The following is a 17,435-nucleotide window of genomic DNA, read 5'->3' on the forward strand; positions in this document are numbered from 1 at the left end:
CTTCCAAAGCCTCTATTTATTGAAGGAATCCTGGATGTGCAGGAATTTGGTGGGGAGCATGGGGGGAGCAGATGTATATGTGTGTGTCCCCTTATTGTGGTGGTGGGAGGGGAGCCCCGGGATGGTGGGACGCGAGTGCCCAGCATAGCCCAAGAGGTTTCTGCGAGAGCTGGGATCCATCGGCTTTCTCCAGCAAAGAGCTGCCGAGGCTCTTCAGAAACATTGTTCCCTTGATCAAGATCTTCCAACCAAGCCAAATAACAGCTTGTCTCTGCAACACCCAAACATAAGCAACTAATTTGGACCTCTGAAAAGAAAAAGGGGGAGGAAAAAAAAAAAAAAAGAAAAGAAAGAGAAAGAGGAGGAAGAGGGAGGGGAGGGAAGAAAATCAGATACACTTGTAACCTGATTACAACAGCCAGCTATGTGTGCAAAATCACAATGCAGCTCTATAATTAAATCTCTCTTTTCCCCCTCCTGTGGAGCTCTTTCCTCTAACAGGCACGGTACAAAAACAGTCGTTAGGACATCAAATTCCAGCTCCGACAAGAGGGGACTTTTTTTGTCTATAGCCGCCCGGCTCGTCTTTAAGGAAATAATAATTATAAGCCCAGCGCTGCTGGCTGATGAGCTTTGTGGAGCAGAAATGGCTCGTCGTGTCCAACCGTTCCTTCCCCGTTGGCTCCGCTTGGGCCGTGCAGAGGCCTGGCGTGACGGGAAAAGAGAGGGGACAGCCCTGGGAGCCAGCCATGGGCACCCCCTCCTTGGGTTGGGGTTCAGGGTGAGAGGAAACACTGGGGTCTAACAAGATGCTCGAGGGCTTGGAACCACAGATATTTCTTCCCCTCTTGCCCTCTCACTGAATCCACCTCGTGTGTTCTAGGATCAGCAGTTTGGTGGCCGGTGCCGGCTGCGGCAGGGACCTCCCGGGCGGGTGTGATCATTTGGTGCATAAAGCACCCACCAGGGATGCGAGGAGCCAGCGGCTGCCTGGACATGGAGGGAAGCTGCAATGTTTCTCCCCAGTCCAGCTCTCAGCTTCTCCGTCCAGCGGTCGCAGACCCCGGGCTGAGGGGTGATGGAGGGATGCTGCGCATGGGGCCGGCTCGACGGGCCCCAGCGGGAGCGGGGAAAGGAGCCCCCGGCCCGGCGGGTAATGACTTTGATTCACTCCGAGTTCGTCACAGCGGGCTATTCCCATCCCTGTGACACCCAGCACGTGCTTCTGCTGGCAGCTGCAGCCTGGATTCAGCCTTAGGGACCCATTTCCTTGCAGGCAGGTTCCCTCTTGCTTCCTCAGGGTATTTTTGGGAACAGGTTTTGCATCCCATCTTCTTTTCTGCTAGCAAGTCCAGGGGGCATTGAGTTTCTTGCAATGATGGCACATATGGTGCAATGACTCGCAGCATGGTAGGCAGGGCGAAGGAGAAAGCCTGGCATCGGGGGACCCCAAAACGGGTCCCGGTGTGCAAGATAACCACCACTGAGGCAGGATTTAGTGATCACACCTTGCCGTGGCAGGCTGGCACGTGCATGAAAGCAAGACCGAGTGCAGACGCAGGCTTTGCAATGTGTGGCATGCGACATGGAAATTCAGATGCTGTTCCAATAAAGCTGTGGATGTTTGGTTTTAATGGCAATTAACAGCTGTTAAAAGGCAAAAGATCTATTCTAATAATACCTAGAGCTTCTGGTGCCTTTCATGAAGGGATTTGAAAATGCATTTGTGAGTGTTAATTTTAAGCCATGATAATGTACCCGGGGGAGGTGGATGGGTTTACCTTGTTTTCAGGCGGGGAAGCTGAAGCAGGCCAGGGCACGGTGCAGGGACAAGTATTTCACGCCAGCAGCAGTGGTGAAATCCCTGCCTGGCTCTGGAAGAGGGACAGGACCAAGCTGGGGACCAGGCAGCAGTATCAGGGCAGTTTTCACCAGCATTGCCCTGCTTTTTATTTTCGGGAGAGGATAACTTGGTGCAAAACCAGAGGCACTCACAAATTTAATTTTTAGCAGGACCCTCGTGCTGGGGGGGCACATAGGAAATCGTCTTTCCCTGGGAGATGCTGCAGATCTGGATTTTCCAGTTCCTGAAGGGCTCTGCTTGTTTAAATTAGAAGCAGATAGGAGAGGTGAATTTTAAGAAGGACAGAGCAAAGGCACACAAGTATGCAGTTAACTTCTAAACTTCTTTCTCTGGATCTCCCGCTGAGTAAATGCTTTAGGAGCTTCAAACCACAGCTTTTAATATCTCCTTAACATGCCCTGCGATTCCTTCCCCCCTGTCAAAACGGCAAGAGCAGCTGTGAATATTTTCCATTTTAAAATGTTTTGTACGCATATGAAAGTACCTGCAGCTCCTGTGGGCCGGGCTACGGAGAAATGCTGAAGCCAAGGGTATCTATTTTATATCAAACCTCAAAATAGCACGTTACTGCCTCTCGCTCGCTCATGTCCTGCATCCAGGAGGGTATTTTTGATTTAACTGACAGATCAAGGGAAAAATCCCCAATTCACTCTGTTGATGTAGAAGATCTTGTCATTTGGAGCTCAGCGTTCCCGTTTGCCTGGATGTAGGGTTCTTTTAAACTCATAAACGCAGAACCTGTAATACTGGGGTGATATATGGGGATTGCAGATTCGGGGAGGTTTCCCATGCACGTTTCTCCGCTAAACCACATTTTTTCCGCTGAAAGGTGTAACTGCCGTTTCCGCACCTTACAACCAATTTAGCAGCCAGTCCGTAGCAGAAAAACGCAAGCAGCAATTACAGCTTTGGGATTCATGCTCCTCTCAAAGCTCTCTATGGGTTGTGCGTGTCAGCCCTCCTCCCTGCCTATTTTTTTTTCCTGATCTTGGATGAAAAAAGCTTATTATTAGGTAAACGGTGAAAAAAAAACCCCACCAGAAACCCACCTTGATCTATCAAAGATCCAGCCTAGCTGGGACAAAAGCCCGGTACTGGGGGCTTTGCAGAGGCTGTGAGAAGCACGGGGCACCCAGTATGGGGCAGGTCGTGATATGGGGGGGTCCCAGCTCGAGGTTTTGGGGGGCAGGTGAGCACACAGGTGGCAGAGGAGGAAAGCAGGGTGGTTTTGTGCATGTATACCCGTCCCCCCCGTGCTGGGCAGGGGAAAAAAGAACAAACAGCAGGCTTTATTTGGACTTAAAAAACAGACTGTGGTTCGGGAGACGTTTGGCTTTATAAACCCCAGAGCTGCGGGATTGGAACCGCTGTGAACAGGGGGGACACACACACACAACACCAACCACATCCCTGCGTCTCCCCTTTTCCCTTCTCCACGCCGGCAGGGCGATGGGTCAGCAGAGCTGGGATGGTGCGAGGATGCTGCAGCCCCCCGCTGCCCCCAGTGCTGGGTACAGCCCCTGGGGGTGTGTGTGTGATTTCTCAGGCTCCCCCCCACCCCATGCAAAGCCCGCAGCCAGGCTGAGCACAGGGTTTATAATCAGCCAGGATTTATGGAGAAAAACGAAATCCCGAGCTGTTCTGGTCATTAATCAGGAATTCTTTGCTCGGTTCCCAAGCTGTTTCCCCAGGGATCTCCTCATCGGGACCCCCCACCCCGCAGCCCCCTCCCCATGGACAGCAGCTCTTTCCTTACAGCCAAAGGGGTGGGGAGGGACCCCGGGCTTTTGAATTAACCACCACCCCCCCGATGAATAAATCCCCCCAGATTCATTGGAATAAATCCCAGCAGGGACCCCCTTGCCTTCAAATCCCACAAGGTTTTATTTTGGGGGGGGATGGGACCCCGCTGTTGGACTCGGTTCTGCTTTTAAGATGGGGGTGGGGGGAATGAAATGAGGGCGAAGCTTTGCCGACGCGTTGGGATCGTCGCTGTCCGTGTTTTAATGTGATTTATGCCCGGTTTTCTAAATCCAGCCACTGACTGCACGCTTTAAATATAGCTCCAAAAACACCCTGAAAATGTGTAGTAAGCACGTTAAAATCGCCGGGTGAAAGGGACGCACAGCACCCCCACTCTTGGGGGGGGGGGGGCAAGTGAGATTAGGGGGGTTTATTGGGGGGGTGGGATGTGGGGGGGTCGCGGCAGATGGCCGGGGATGGATGGGAGGGGGGTCCAGCGGTGCCTGCTGCCAGCCCACGGGTGCAAAGTCGAGCGCTGGGTTTGCAATGAATGGGTGAGTGGGTCCGTGTCGTCGTTCCCCCCCCACCCCCAACCCTTGGCAGCCCCCCAAGTGGGGGAAGACGCATTGAGGGAGGGGGCGAGGCATCAGTTTTCTTTGCCTCCGAAGTCTCTAGGTGGATGTCCCCCCTCCCATCCCAGCTCCCCCCCCACACCCCCTCTCCTACCTGCACCCCCGGGTGGGGGGCAATTCCCGGGGTGAGCCCCCCCTCCCACCGCGGGGACGTCGAGAGAAGCAGCCGGCCCGGAGGGAATTTCGGGTTCGACTGGGAAAGGGGGGAGGTGAGAGGAAAAAAGGGGGGAAAAAAAGGGGGGAAAAGGGAGTGAAAAGGAAAATAAAAATAAGGGAAAAGGAGGTAAGGGGAGAGAGGGAGAGCGAGGACGCGCAGGGCCGGGGGGGCTCTCCCCGGGGCGGGGGGCGGCCCGGGGGCGGGCGGCCCCGTGGGAACCTGCCGGGAGCCCGGGGCACCGGGGGGAGGGCGGGGGGGGCAGCGCGGTGCCCAGCAAAACGGCTGCTGGCGGGACACCCCCCCCGCCTCCCCCCACCCCGATATTTTCGTAATAAAAAAGTGTGGTTTTGGAGAAAGCGCTGTTTGCGGTCAAGCTTTGCGGGGGAGAGGTGAGAGCGGCCGCCAATCCCCCCTCCGCCCCAACTTCCCCGGGAACTTCGCCCCCCCTGCCATGGCGGCGACACCCCCGGGGGGGGCGGGGGGGAAGCGGCAGCGGAGAATGGGGGGGCCCGTCCGGGGAAATAATCGGGGAAAACAGGAGGGGGGGTGGGGGGAGGCGGGCGTTAATGTGGAAAATGGTGGGAAAATGGTGCCCGCCCCCAGGGGAGCCGCAGCACCGCGCCTCGGAGGGAAAAAAAAAAAAAGAAAAATAATAAAAATGTGTATATAGAGATATAGGGGGGACGGGTGTTTTTTTGGGGGAGGGGGACGAATCGGTGCTTTGCAGCAGCGGTGCCCCAGCCCGGAGCTGCTGCTACAAGATGGCTCCCGGCCGGGGGGAGGAGGAGGAGGAGGAGGAGGAGGAGGAGGAAGAGCCAGAGCTGCGGGGGAGGGGAGGGGGTCCGGCCCCCCCCCGCCACGCCCGGGCCGGGGTTTTTATTAGCATTTCCCTGATTTATGGCATGCCAACCCCCCGTCCCAGGGACAGCGGCGGGGAGGTCCGGGCGTGAAGGCATTAAACATTCATAAAATATGCTTTTAAAGCCACATAAAAGCGATCAAGCCATTAATGTATTCCCCCCCCCCTCCTTCCTCAATTCCCCCCTTTTTTGGTTTACTAAAGGGAGACAGGAGAAAAAAGCCCTCCCCCTGAAAGCATCGGGGTTTGAGCCCTCGCCTCTGACGCAGCCGGGTTTCGCTCTCGGATATAAATAAAAACATTTTTTTTTTTTCTCCGCGCTAAACACAGCGCCTTTCGGAGCGTGAGAGCTTTTCGAGGAACGCGGCGCCGCTTTTCTTAAAACGATTAAAAATAAGCAGGAAAGTGCCGGCAGGGGTGGGGTGGGGGGGGTCCCGTTCCGCCCCCCCGGGCCTCTGGCTTTCGCTTTTGGGGCTGATTCTCCCTTTTTCTGGCCGATGACCCGGCGGGCGCCTCCGAACTCTCCCGCCCGGGAGTGCGGGCGGCTTTATTATTATTTTCTTTCAAAATTTATACCGGGATTAAAAAGCCTTTTTTTTTTCCCCCCCCTTTTCTTAATTAAATAAAGCGGGGCAGTGAACTGGGAGGCTCTCGGGGGGGACCTTAGCACCAATGAGGTGTCTGTCCCCCCACCACTCTGAGGGTGCTCGGCGGTGCACAGGGCTGGGTGCAGAAGGGAAAAATATTTTTCTTAAAAAAAAAAAAAAAGTAAAAGTTGGGCTGGACGGCGGGAAGAAGCCAAGCCCGGGCGGGCAGCTCTGGAGGGGATGGGGGCCGTGCCCGCCCTCCCCGCGAGTAGCTCTGCTTCTCCCGCCCGTTTCTCGCGCTAAACCCGGCTGCAAAAAAAAGGAGTTTTGGCTAAATCGGAGGGAGGGGGGAGGTGTCTCCTTCCCCAGCCTTCCTTTTCACCCTATTTTTAAATTTTTTCGGGGGCGGGGCCTTCAGGGAGGGAAGGGGACCTTGCCCCCCGCCTCTCTCCCGCTGCCTGAAAGGCCGCTTTGTCCGCGGCGGGGCCGTGGGAGAGGGCCCGCCGGCACTTCCCCCTCAGCCCTGCGCCGGGGGGGCCCTCACGTCCCTCAGCCCGGGGCTGGCGGGGGGCGGCCGGGGAGAAGGATTGTAAGCCCCGCAGATAATAAAGGGTAGAGGGGGTCGCAGGGCGGCCCCCCCTCCCGGCAGTTCCCCAGAGCGGGGGGGCCCGCGGCCGCTTCCCCCGCCAACCGCCGCCAGCTCCGGGCGGGAGAGTGGGGGGGGCCTGGAAACGGCGGCGGGAGCGCCTCAGCGTGCGGGAAGGGGGGGACGTGGGGAGCCTAGAAACTGCCGCCTGTTTACCCGCCGGTGAATGGCAGGCCGGCCGACCAATGGCGCGGCGCGGGCGGGCGCCGGGCCCGCCCCGGTCGCGCCGAGAACAATGCGTGTTTCATGGCCCCGGCGCCGCCGTTTTTTCCTCCCCCCCCTTTTTTTTTTTCTTCCCTCCCTCCCGCCCCGCGCTCCCGCTCCCCCTTTTTATTTTTTTTTTTTTAATTTTTTTTCCCTTTTTTTTTTTAAGCGCCGCCGAGCCGCGCGCGGGGCCGGCTCCTGAGGGGGGTGGTGGTTGGTTGTGTGCGTGTGGAGGCGATGTTGCAGCTCGGCGGGGCCCCGCCGCTCCATGGCGCGGCCTCCGCCGCGTCCCTCCCGCGCTGCCCCTGAGGAGCGGAGGAGCGGAGCGGAGCCGGGCGGCGGGCAGGGCGGCGAGCCGGCACCCCCCGCCCCAGCCCCGCACCGCCGCCATGCCCCGCGACCAGGCGGCCTGACCGCGCCGAGGTAGGACCCGGCCCCCTCCCGCGGGGCGGCCCGGCCGGGGCGGGGGCGTCGCGTCCCCCCCTCGCCTCTCTCCGGCTTCCCCCCCCCCCCCCCCCATCCCGGGGCGATTTTTTGCCCCTCTTTAGCCATTTTTTTCCCCCCTTCGTTTTAGTAGTTACAAGCTGGGATCCGGCGCCGGGGTGAGACTCGCCCCGCTCAGCCACGCAGGCAGGATTTAATTGAATTCTAAAAATTTTCCCCAAATAAATTCAACCCCCAAAACCAAGGCGGTGGGATTTTTCTTATTACTTTGCATTTTCTCCTAATTTTTTTTTTTTTTGTTAATCATTTCTTGGCCCGGCAGAACCCCCCCTCCCCCGCGCTGGCAGCGGCCGGTGAGGAGCCGGGAAGGGCGGCGGAGCCGGGGCGGAGCGGAGCGGCGGCTCCCGGGGCTCCGGCAGCGTTGGGGGGGGGGGGCAGAGAGAAAAACCCACTTTATTCCCCGCAGTGTTTATTATTTCTCGCTATCCCGGTGCAAAACCCGACGAGCGGGGGGGGATCGTTTCATCAGGCTGCAAGTACAAACATACATATTTTTTATATATATATATATATATATGCATTTTTCACTCTGTCGGGATACAATAATACGTGTTTTGTTTTCCCGAGCGGGAGCGGCGCTGGGGAAAACGGGAAGGGAAAAAAACACAAAACCCAGGGGCGATTGGGAGCCTTGGGAATGGGGGGGGGAAAAAAAGACGAGAAACGGGGCTGGGGGAAGCCATGCCGCCGCCGGGAGCTTCTTCCCCGGCGGGAACTGCTGCCCGCTCCCTTTTCCAGGGCGGCTTTCGGCGGGGTAGAGCAGCCCCACGGAAAAAAAAAAAAAAATAAGAAAAAAGGAAACTTGAGGGGGTTTATTTGTTTTGTTTTAGTGTTTTGTTTTTTTTTTTTTTTTTTTTTTTTGTGTGTGTGTTTCCTGCGCTCCGGGGAGGAATAGCATGCCGCGTCCCCCCGGGTCGGTCCCGCCGGAGCCGGGCTGCGGGCGCTGCGGCGGGGCCCGGTTTTGGGGGTGACCAATTTAATACTCTTTTAAAAAACTGTTTTTAATTTCCCCCCCCCCAGCCCTTTGCCACAAGTTTTCCTTCGATTATTTTTTTTTTCTCCCCTTTCTTTCCCTTTTCCCTCTTCCCCCCTCCTCGCCCCGATCGGGAAGGTGCCGAGTGGGTTTTGGGGGGTGTTTATTGGGAGCAGGGGGGGTCGGGGCAGGTCGGCTCACCGCACCTCGCTTCTCTCTTGCAGGCAGCACCGAGACCGCCGCGCCGGGGCTGGCTCCCTGCACCGCGCCATGGGACGCTTGGACGCCTTATTTTTGAAAACCATCTGATTTTTTGGGGGAGGAGGAGGAGGAGGAGGAGGGGGGGTGGGGGGCGGGGGGGGTGGGGGGGAAGGCGGTGGCGGGCACCGACAGCGATCCGGGAGACTCCTTGAAGCCGGCGAGTGGATGATGGATGGCCGAGATTTCGGGCCCCCCCGCTCGGTGCACGGCCCCCCTCCGCTGCTCTCCGGGCTGGCCATGGAGAGCCACCGCCTGGGAGCCACCGGCCGCCTGGCCCCCGCCGCCGGCCCCATGGCCGCCGGGCTCCCCGCCGCCCTCCAGCCCGGAAAGTTCCTCGCATCGGGCATCAGCCTCCACTCCCACCCGGGTAAGGCTCCGCGGACCCCCCCCGGCAGCTCCCCCACCCCTCTCCGCCTTCCCTCCCCTGCGCCTCCGCGGGCAGCGGCGGATGCTGCCGGCTCACGGGGCCGGCGGGGCTTTAAGCGCAAAAAAGCAAACCAAACCAGAGAATAATAATATATGTATGTGCGCTTGCAGCTTTTTCGCATGTTTTCCCCAAGGGTTTTTCTGCTTCGCTTGGCTTTGATTTGGAAAAAAATAGGGGAATGGGGAAAATAGGGGAATGGAGGAAGAAATAGTAGGGGAGGAAAAAATAGTAGAATGAGGGGAAAAATAATGAGAGAATAGGGGAAAAAGCTCGCTCCTAGCCGACAAAAATTCTCCTTCCCCGCCCGGTTTTGTTGGCACTGAGGAAAATCCCCGCCGAAGCGGCGGCGGGTGTTGTGTGGATTGAATCCGGGGAATAAATCCCGATTTTCGGGAAGGGGCTGCGCTGCCCCGCTGGGTGTTCATGGACAGGCAAAAAAAAAACCAAACCCCAAACCAAAAAATCCCAAGAATCACCCGCGGGCTGGGAAAATGGGCAAAACGGGGCAGTTTTGGTGGTTTCCCTCCGCGCTGGGTCTGGGGGGCGGCGGGCGGTGCAGCCCGAGCCCAGCCGCGGTCCCGGGCAGCACTGCCGGCGGTGTGCGGGTTTGGGCATTTTGGGTGTTTGTTTTTTATTTTTTTCCTTGGTAGTTATATTTTTAAAATCTGCAAACAAAACCTCCATGCAGGGGTTCTCTCTCCTTATATATTTTTTTTTTTCCCTTTCGCGACACGCTCCATCTCCGGGCAGCTCCACGGCTGCCTCTCCATTAGAAAAAAAAAAAACAAACCACCAAAACCGAGACATTGTAACGTAGGCGATTTTTTTTTCCTTTCCCCAGTCAGCTTTTTATTTATTTGCTTAAATTACTTTGTTTTTTTGGAGGGATTTTAATTTTTCCCCACTTTCCGAGCTCCCTTTCCCAGCGACTCGCAGGTTGGGATAACGCGGGGTCTGGCAGCTGCCGGGAGAACGCTGTCTGCACACTCCTGCCCGCTGTTTTGCCGAGCTGCCGCCGAGCTTGCCCTGGGAGGACGCGAGGGATTTCTGACCGTTTGATTTCCCTCTCTGGCGCTATTATTTTTTTTTTCCCCTTTCTTTCCCCTGGGCGTGGAGAGGTGACTCGGAGTTTACTTTAGGCGTTGGGAGGGTGACAGGTTTTGCAATAATAAACCTGCTTTTCTCCCAGCCGCCTGGGATGAATGACTTTGAAATTTGCAAACCTGATTGCCAACATCTGCAGAGAAGGAAGCAGCCCGAATCGAGGGAAAAAGATTTATTAGTTTTAGACTAGGTGGCAGTGCCAATTTCCCAGGTGCTAAGAGGAGAGGTGTAAAGCGAACGGCTATGAAGCCAAGCACATGGGCGAACACCTTTTTTTTTCTTTCCTTTTGTCTTTGCTTTTTTTCTCCCCCCTCCCTTTTTTTGTCCTGGGTATTTTTTTCGTCCCCTTCTCCACCTCCCACTAAAGCAGAATACGATCTCTGCAAAAAATTCGTCTGGACAATATCAAGCCAAACCGAGTGCGGGTTGTTGTTTCCTTTTTTGTTGTTGTTGTTGATTTTTTTTATTGGGTGATTTTTTTTCTTTTTTTTTTGCTGTTTTCTTTTATTTCCCCTCCCAAAGTTTCCTTTTCTGGTGCTTCCCTGAAATCCAGGCAGCCCGGGAGGGAGGCGCCGAGCTCCAGCCGAGCCGACAAAGCGTTGCTCCCTGCCCGTGAGCTTTCCCGCTGGGACCGAGCCTCGGATTTGAGGCCCTTCACAGAAGGAATGGGTTTTGTGATCCCTCCAGTATTTTTTTTTTAATTTTTTTTTTTTTGGCGGGGGGGAATGTATTCTTAGTACTTCTAGTTTTATTTTCCTTTCTCTGTAGTCTTTGGAAAACCCTCCCATCCCCACCTGCGCCTCCGCGGTGCCCGGCTCTCCCCGCGCGCTCCCCGGGACGGTCGCTGGCACAGCTCGTTCTCTGAGATTGGCTTCTCTGCGGCACGGCAACTCACAACCAGGCTAAACTGCGTTAAAAAGATACCTACAGTTAACAGTCGAAACTTCCATTATACCGCAGCAGTGGGATAGGCAGGGATTATTATTTTTTTTTTACGGCTTTGACAATATCGTTTGAAACGATGATTGCTTCCTGCTACGGAGGGGCCCTTTGTAGGTTTGTGCTTGCAGTGTTGATGTTGGTGTGGATTTTTTTTTTTTGTGGGTTTTGTTTTTTTGGTTTTTTTTTTTTGGTTTGTTTTGTTTTTAGGAGGGGTTTGGAGGGGTGGAAAGCAAAGGCTTGTGCAAGGGGTTAAAAAAAGTAGGCAGGAGGCGAAGCCTTTAAATAGAGCCAGTTCAAACTGATCTTTAAATACCATCGGCCTGAAGAAAGAGACTGTTGAATCCGTCCCAGCGTCCTCCTAAAATAAATACGCCCCTGTAAAAATAGCGCGATTGGCCATATTTGAGAATCCAGTTATCGCCGGCACCTTATTTTTCTTGTACCTTCTGCTCGCTACGGCTGTCCGGGCTCTGCCCCAGCACCAAAATACGGGCGCCTGGGCTGTGTCCGTTGACCCCCTAGACCTTTGGCTCCTCTCAGGGGGTTTCTAGTCTGTGGTAGCGTTTCAGCTGCCGCCGTGCAGGCCGGGGGGACAGGGACAGAAGCCCCTTTGTTGAAAGAACGCGAAGGGAGGAGTGGGCTGGAGGCCGAGGCGGGAGGTGAGCCAGCCCTCGGCTGTGGGGCTGCCATCCCGTGTGCCCCCCTGCGCTTTTGGGCATCACCATCTTCCCATCCCCGAGGAGGGCAGGGGGGTTGTTGTGGGGGCTGGAGAGCAGTGGGGTGCTCCCGCTGAGGGCCGGGGAGGAAGGTGACTGTTCGCAATGGAATTTCATCCCTGGCAGCGGCGAGCTTGCCGGGAAGAACTTGCACAAAAAGAGTCTGCAATCGGTGGAGTCAGGCAGCCGAGACCATTAAAGCCATAGCTCGTTCTACTCTGCAGCCCGCGGCTCAAAATGGGGGGGGACTTGTAGTTTTGCTCCTTCCCTACTCCACTGACTTCGGGTCCAAGCGAACGTCCCGGTCTCGGCTCCATCCCGCGGCGGGCGCGTTGTTTTTGGCAGCTTCTGTGTTTTGGGGGAGGTGGAAAAGGCTCCCTCGGACTCAGTTGCGAAGGGCTGCTTTGGGATCGCGTCCCTGCCTGCCAGGCAGCGGGTCTCTGTGTGCGAGCAAATAGCATCCCCATGCAAAAAAAGCAAAAAAATAATAATAATAAAAATCTGCTTTTTCCCATGTACTGAGGTATCCTTTCTTGGGTGGGGTGCGTATGCGGGGGTTACCAGAACAGTGTTTGTATAAAAGGATGTCCAGGCTTTTCCATTAAAATATGTGTCAGAAACACTTTCAGTGCCCTGGAAAAGGGACGCACCTGTACGAGTCGAGCTGTGTTTGTGTTAAATCCAGCTCGAGAGCCGCGGCTGAAAGGAAAGCAGTCAGGCTGAGGGGAGAGATTTTGGTTTGCTTGCTTTCCTACTTCCACATTAGCATGTCTATTCAGATGCAGGGATTTAAGGAGATGGGAGACCATCCCTGCTTCCAGGCCTGCTGTGCCTGGGAGAAGTTTTTGAGACAGCTGGGCCAGGTAGGAACATGGGGGGGGGGAAATACCCACCCCCCCAGGATAGCTTTGCTGTGCCAGCAAAATCCCACTGTAGCCATCCTTATAATGGCAAAATTGTGCTTCTGCTGAGCCCGCAGATTTTGCAGAGGAGGCCTTGCCGTCGGCAGTGCCAGCAGAAGCACAATTTGCTTATCTAAACTGCATCCACGCTAAAATCGCTTCACTGATGGAAGACACTGGGGTAGCACTGATGTGGTGCTCGACCGAGCCGTGTCCATCTCCTCCCAGTAGCTGAGCTGGGAGGGAAAGGGCTCCCAGACGAGCGGCAGGATTTTGGCTGCGGTTCGACACAGCTTTTTTTGGTCACGTTTCGATGCTGCAAGGAAAATACCATCGGTGTTTAATGGCCCTTGAAATCGCGGTTCCCTCTCCCTGCCCGCCCAGGGGGTGGTGCGAGGGGCTGAGCGCGGGGGGCTCCTTGGGGCAGGGGCTGCCGTGTAACACCCAGAGGAATGTGGACCGGCCGGAGACCTGCCTGGGGAGATATTTCTCCTCCTTGGGGCCCTGGTGAAATTAGATGCTTTTCGATACGTGTTTTCAGGCAGAACAGCGAGTGTTCTTGTCCTGGTAGGGCTCGGGGAGGTGATGCTGGCCTGTGCCGGGCAGGGATGTTGTGTTTGGACCCGTCGCACTCTCCCGTTTACACCCGGCATCCCCGGAGGCGGAGGAAGCGCTCGGCCATTAAGTGTTGCCCCTGCAGCTCCCTCGGCCCGCGGCCAACTCGTAGGCTGTGAGCGAGACAGGAACAGTCTCTTTGGTTTTGCACTGGGGATGAAATGGGGGGGAAAAAAAAAGGACTTCTGCATTTTTGGTAGTCTCTCACCGTGTGCTTCTAGAGTGCTGGGGACATGTTTCTCTGACATCCCAGTGGTTTCCCCGAGGTCCTGGTAGTTGGATGGGTTGTGGAGTGACATCTTCATCCTTCAGGAGGTGGGGGAAGGACTGTCCACCCTGTCCTCCAGCCCCCATTGGAGTTCCCATCCCAAGTGGCGGTAGCTGGTTGCAGGGATGTTGGTATCGGACCGTGGACGAGAGCCCAAGGGCCAATGTGGTGACGCAGACTTGCTCGGAGCAAGGTCCCGCGGGATCCTCTGCTGTGTTAGGGTTTCTAATACCTTTCCCAGCTGAACGGACAGGAGCCTGGCTCTGCCTCCGATACACGGTGCTGGTAAAGATGTGCTTTATTAGCATGGTTTCTAGCAGCCCTTCTCTGACCCCGAGCAACCCTTGTCCCCCACCCAGCACTGATTCTTCTTGACGGGGCTGGACGATCACTGGTCCCGGCCCCGACTGACGGTGTGCCAGTGAAAATTTGATCCAGAGGATGTGCCGGCACTGGAAATCCTAACCAGGGATGGCATGGGGCACCGGGCAAGTCTTTGGTGTTGGGGACAGGCTCCTGCTCTTTCCCAACACAGCAGCTGTTGGAGAAATGGAAATTGCTGGGAATTAATCTCGCTGCAGACATGGTTAGCACAGCAGGGCTTTCGTAAGGGAAATTTTAGATCTCCTTCCTAGGATAACCCTGGGTAAAGCTGAAATTAGTTTATAATTACATAGTAAACAACCCCCCATCTTGTCATTTCACCATCTTCTGATGAATATGGAGATGAACATTGTTAAGGGGAATTAACGTCCTTACGGCAGCCTTCCAGGTGAGCGCCTTGCGGCTCGGCCACGGCTGCGACCAGCAGGAGGGTGTCGGATCACCTCCTTTAGCTGGGGTTAGCGCCCGATGAGTTGAAACAAGGCCCCATGTGTTTTCGGCGTGTACTAAACTGGTCCAGTTAAAGCTTCGGGCGGGAGGTGGTGCAGGGAATCGGGGCCAGCCTGGCATGTGCTGACACGAAAGCTGCCTTGCCGGGACGAGGAGATGTTGGTCTGGGTTAGGTAACGTGATCCAGCATCGCCTGCTCGAGGTGCCGAGGACAAGGGAGTGCTTTGTTCTGCCTCGCTGCTGAAATGGAGAGCACGGTGGGCCCTGAACCGACCTGAAAATGCAGGCGGGGTTGGGGACGGCAGGGAGCCAAGGGCAGCCCCGAGCTCCCTGCCTGCGGGGCCAGGGTGAGGGAGCAGCACTGCACCCAGCTGCAGCAGCCCCTCAGTAGCTTCTCCAGCTGGGGATGCTTTTTAAAAAGCAAAGTTTGGGAGGGGAATGCTCTGCCTCTACCCAGCCATGAGGATTTGGGGCTTTCCTTCTCCCCATGTCTCCTCCCAGCCCCGCATTTCTGGCTGGCTTCCCTCCGGGGTGGCACAGCTGGATGTCTGTGGGCATCGTGATACACCCACCGGCTGGGGAAAACCACTGTCTCTCTCTGCTATTTATTTCCTTTGCTTATTGTTCGCTTCTCTCCAGCTCTGTAACACCAAGGGGACGGCAACTGCACAGACCCTTTATACCCATCCCCGTCTGCGCTGGCGGGGAGGACGGTGCGGCAGGAGCCCTGCCATACGGCAGCACCGTGGTGGTGACAGTTGGGCTCTCTCCCCACGCCGCGAGGATCAGCTGTTGGGTGCACAATATGCTCCGGTTTTCCTCTCCAGCTGTTGTTGCTGACGGTTATAGGAAGCGAAAGGTAGTTGAGAGTTTGGTATCTCTAAATCAGGGAGGTGATGGGCAGAAAGGAGGGGGTGAGGGAGGGCTCAGTATATCTGAGGCTGTTTTTTGTTTAAATCCAGCGACACTTGAAATAGTGGCAAAAGGATTCAAGTGACCTTGGGAATAAATTTTATTGCCAGCGTAGCAGTGGCCAAAGAGCCATTTTGAAGGCACTGGATGCAGGCAGGCAAGCTGAACATGGTGGGCTCGGAGCAAGGGAAGGAGCAACATGTTCAGGAGAGAATGTGCCTTTTTAGAGGAATAACAGAGATTTTGAGGCACTCAGCCCTGTCTCTCTGGATCTGTATCCCCGGCAACTTCTGCAAAGGTTGCTCTTGCTTCTGCTGCCATCCATCTTACCCTGCCGCGTTACTGCGAGCAAAAATCCCTTTTTATGTTTGGTGGTTAGATGTATTGCCCATGCTTCCCTTTCTGCCCCTGATCTCTTCTCAGCCGAATTCCCTGTGGCTTGAATATGCTTTTAATACATTTGGTTTAATTGCTTTTAATTAAAAAAAATAAAAAATAATAATTGAAACGGCCGGCGTGCTTGGGAGGAAGGGTTTTGAAGGGATTTGCCTCCGTGCTGCTTGCAGACAGTGCCAGGAGTGGTGTATGAATGAAATAGCCCCCGTGTTACTGCCGCACAGTGTGTGTAATTCTGGTGTTTTGTGTCCCGATCTGCCGGGTGGGGAGGCATCCCACATTCCATGTCACACGCAAGCCAAGCGGGTAACACTCCAGCAAGTAAAGATCTGGGCAGGCCAGTAAAGATGGGTGCAGGCATCTTCCTGGGGTGCCAGTGAAAGCCCAGCACACTGTCCTGCCTCTCTGCCGGGCAAGCACACCGCGCTGGGCTCCTGGTGTGCACAGCGTGCCGGGGTTTCCCTTCGCAATCCCAGCGTTACAGCGGGGCTTTCTCCCTAATGAGATTAGTGACACAAAGCGACAATTCTTCTGCTGCTTTTAATGGATGTTCGGGGTTTGTGTGGGATCGGAAATTCCTACTTTCATCAGATGAGCCCTCTCTGTGACTATTTTGTGGACAGATCTTCCTTTCCTCAGATTCACAGCTGACATTCATATTGGCACAAGTGTTGTAGGCTTTCCTCTCTCTCCCCGCTCTGCCTCCCCTCCTTCCCAGCCCCAGCTATGGTGAATTTTATCTCTCTGTTTTGAATCTCGCCATCAACCCAAGCCACTTCCATCTTGTGGAGGACAAAAGCTTTGGTGGCCTTCCCTGGCCAGGCTAAACGCGGCTGGGAGGAAGGAGAAATGCAGAAGTCACTCTTGGATCATTCTTGCAGGTGCTCCTTGGTCTCCCTAGTTGAGATGTTTAAACACATACATTTGTGTATATATACATATACGGGGCACCCATCTAGTGCTTCACCTGACGGAAGGCTGGCTATCCCTGCGTTGTGACATCGGGGCCAGGTTGGCAATTTGTCAAGAGCCCAAGGGCTGTGCTTCAATTTGAATATGGATTTGCATAATTCATCAGGAATTAAACCGCACCGCCATAATATTTGCCTCTGCGTTTATCTCCTGTTATCAGCGGCAGGGAGGTGCGCAGTGTGGGGCGTTTGCTGGCTGCAGAGACCTCTTCGCTTCACGGTTCAGCGCTTTTTTGGTGCAGTAAAGGTGGTGTGGGCTGGTGTTGAGGAGGATGTGGGGAGGGCAGGAGCCTCTAGAAGGAAAAAGGGCTGAACATGTGGTTGGGAGGAGAGGCTGGGCACAGGCTGAGCTTCTGAACCTGGTTTCCTAAGGAAAAGAGGCTTATGGGATTGTCTTCCGTCTGTGGATCTCCTTCTTCCACCCCCAGATGTCTGCAGCCTGTTGCTGAATTTCTTCCAGGGTGGTTTTGGTCCCTGCAGATCCTGTGGAGGTCAGTGCTGGGCTCTGGGAGAGGAGTGTGTGGTTGCCCCCATGACACACAGAGCAGTACATGCAGATGCCTCTGGCTTCACCTTGTGCTCACCCCATCCCGGCCGTGCCGTATCCCAGCGGGAGTTGTGAAGCCAGAGCTGATGGAACTTGACTGGGCCATCAGTGACGCCCTTGCTCCAGCCCTGGGGTGTTTTTTCTGGAGTTTCCTCTCCAGTCCCCTCACCGTGTTGTACGGGGGTTGCTGGCTGTTTTCTGAACACGCGTGTGTTGGCATTGTGGCATTCTCTGATCGGGGTGCTGTGCCACTCCGTGCCTCAGTTTCCCCTTGCAGTGCCACCCCCCCTTTGCAAGGAGCCCCGAGAGGCACTAAGACACGGCAGCTGCTTTGCAAACAAGTTTTAAAATAAGCAGCAACGGAGGCTGCA

At 55.5% G+C, this 17,435-nt stretch overlaps 1 protein-coding gene and 1 long non-coding RNA gene across 4 annotated transcripts in view; one reads left to right on the forward strand and one right to left on the reverse strand.

Annotated features, from left to right (window-relative positions):
• Positions 1 to 6: 6 nt before the first annotated feature.
• LOC141966553 (uncharacterized) lies at positions 7 to 2,257 on the reverse strand. Its single transcript, XR_012634598.1, has 3 exons — positions 1,996 to 2,257; positions 1,782 to 1,874; positions 7 to 307 (listed from the first exon to the last, which is right to left on the reverse strand). It is a non-coding gene; the product is annotated as an uncharacterized LOC141966553 (long non-coding RNA).
• A 6,293-nt stretch (positions 2,258 to 8,550) lies between these two features.
• The window catches only part of TNRC18 (trinucleotide repeat containing 18), a 57,692-nt gene continuing 48,807 nt past the window's right edge, over positions 8,551 to 17,435 (forward strand). For all 3 annotated transcript variants that reach the window (XM_074919261.1, XM_074919263.1, XM_074919262.1), the window contains exon 1: positions 8,551 to 8,797. In XM_074919261.1, the coding sequence (XP_074775362.1) occupies positions 8,596 to 8,797 (202 nt within the window). In that variant the 5' untranslated portion in view covers positions 8,551 to 8,595. The remainder of the gene's footprint in view (positions 8,798 to 17,435) is intronic.

Source organism: Athene noctua, chromosome 15, assembly GCF_965140245.1.
Source record: "Athene noctua chromosome 15, bAthNoc1.hap1.1, whole genome shotgun sequence".
Classification (NCBI taxonomy): domain Eukaryota; kingdom Metazoa; phylum Chordata; class Aves; order Strigiformes; family Strigidae; genus Athene; species Athene noctua.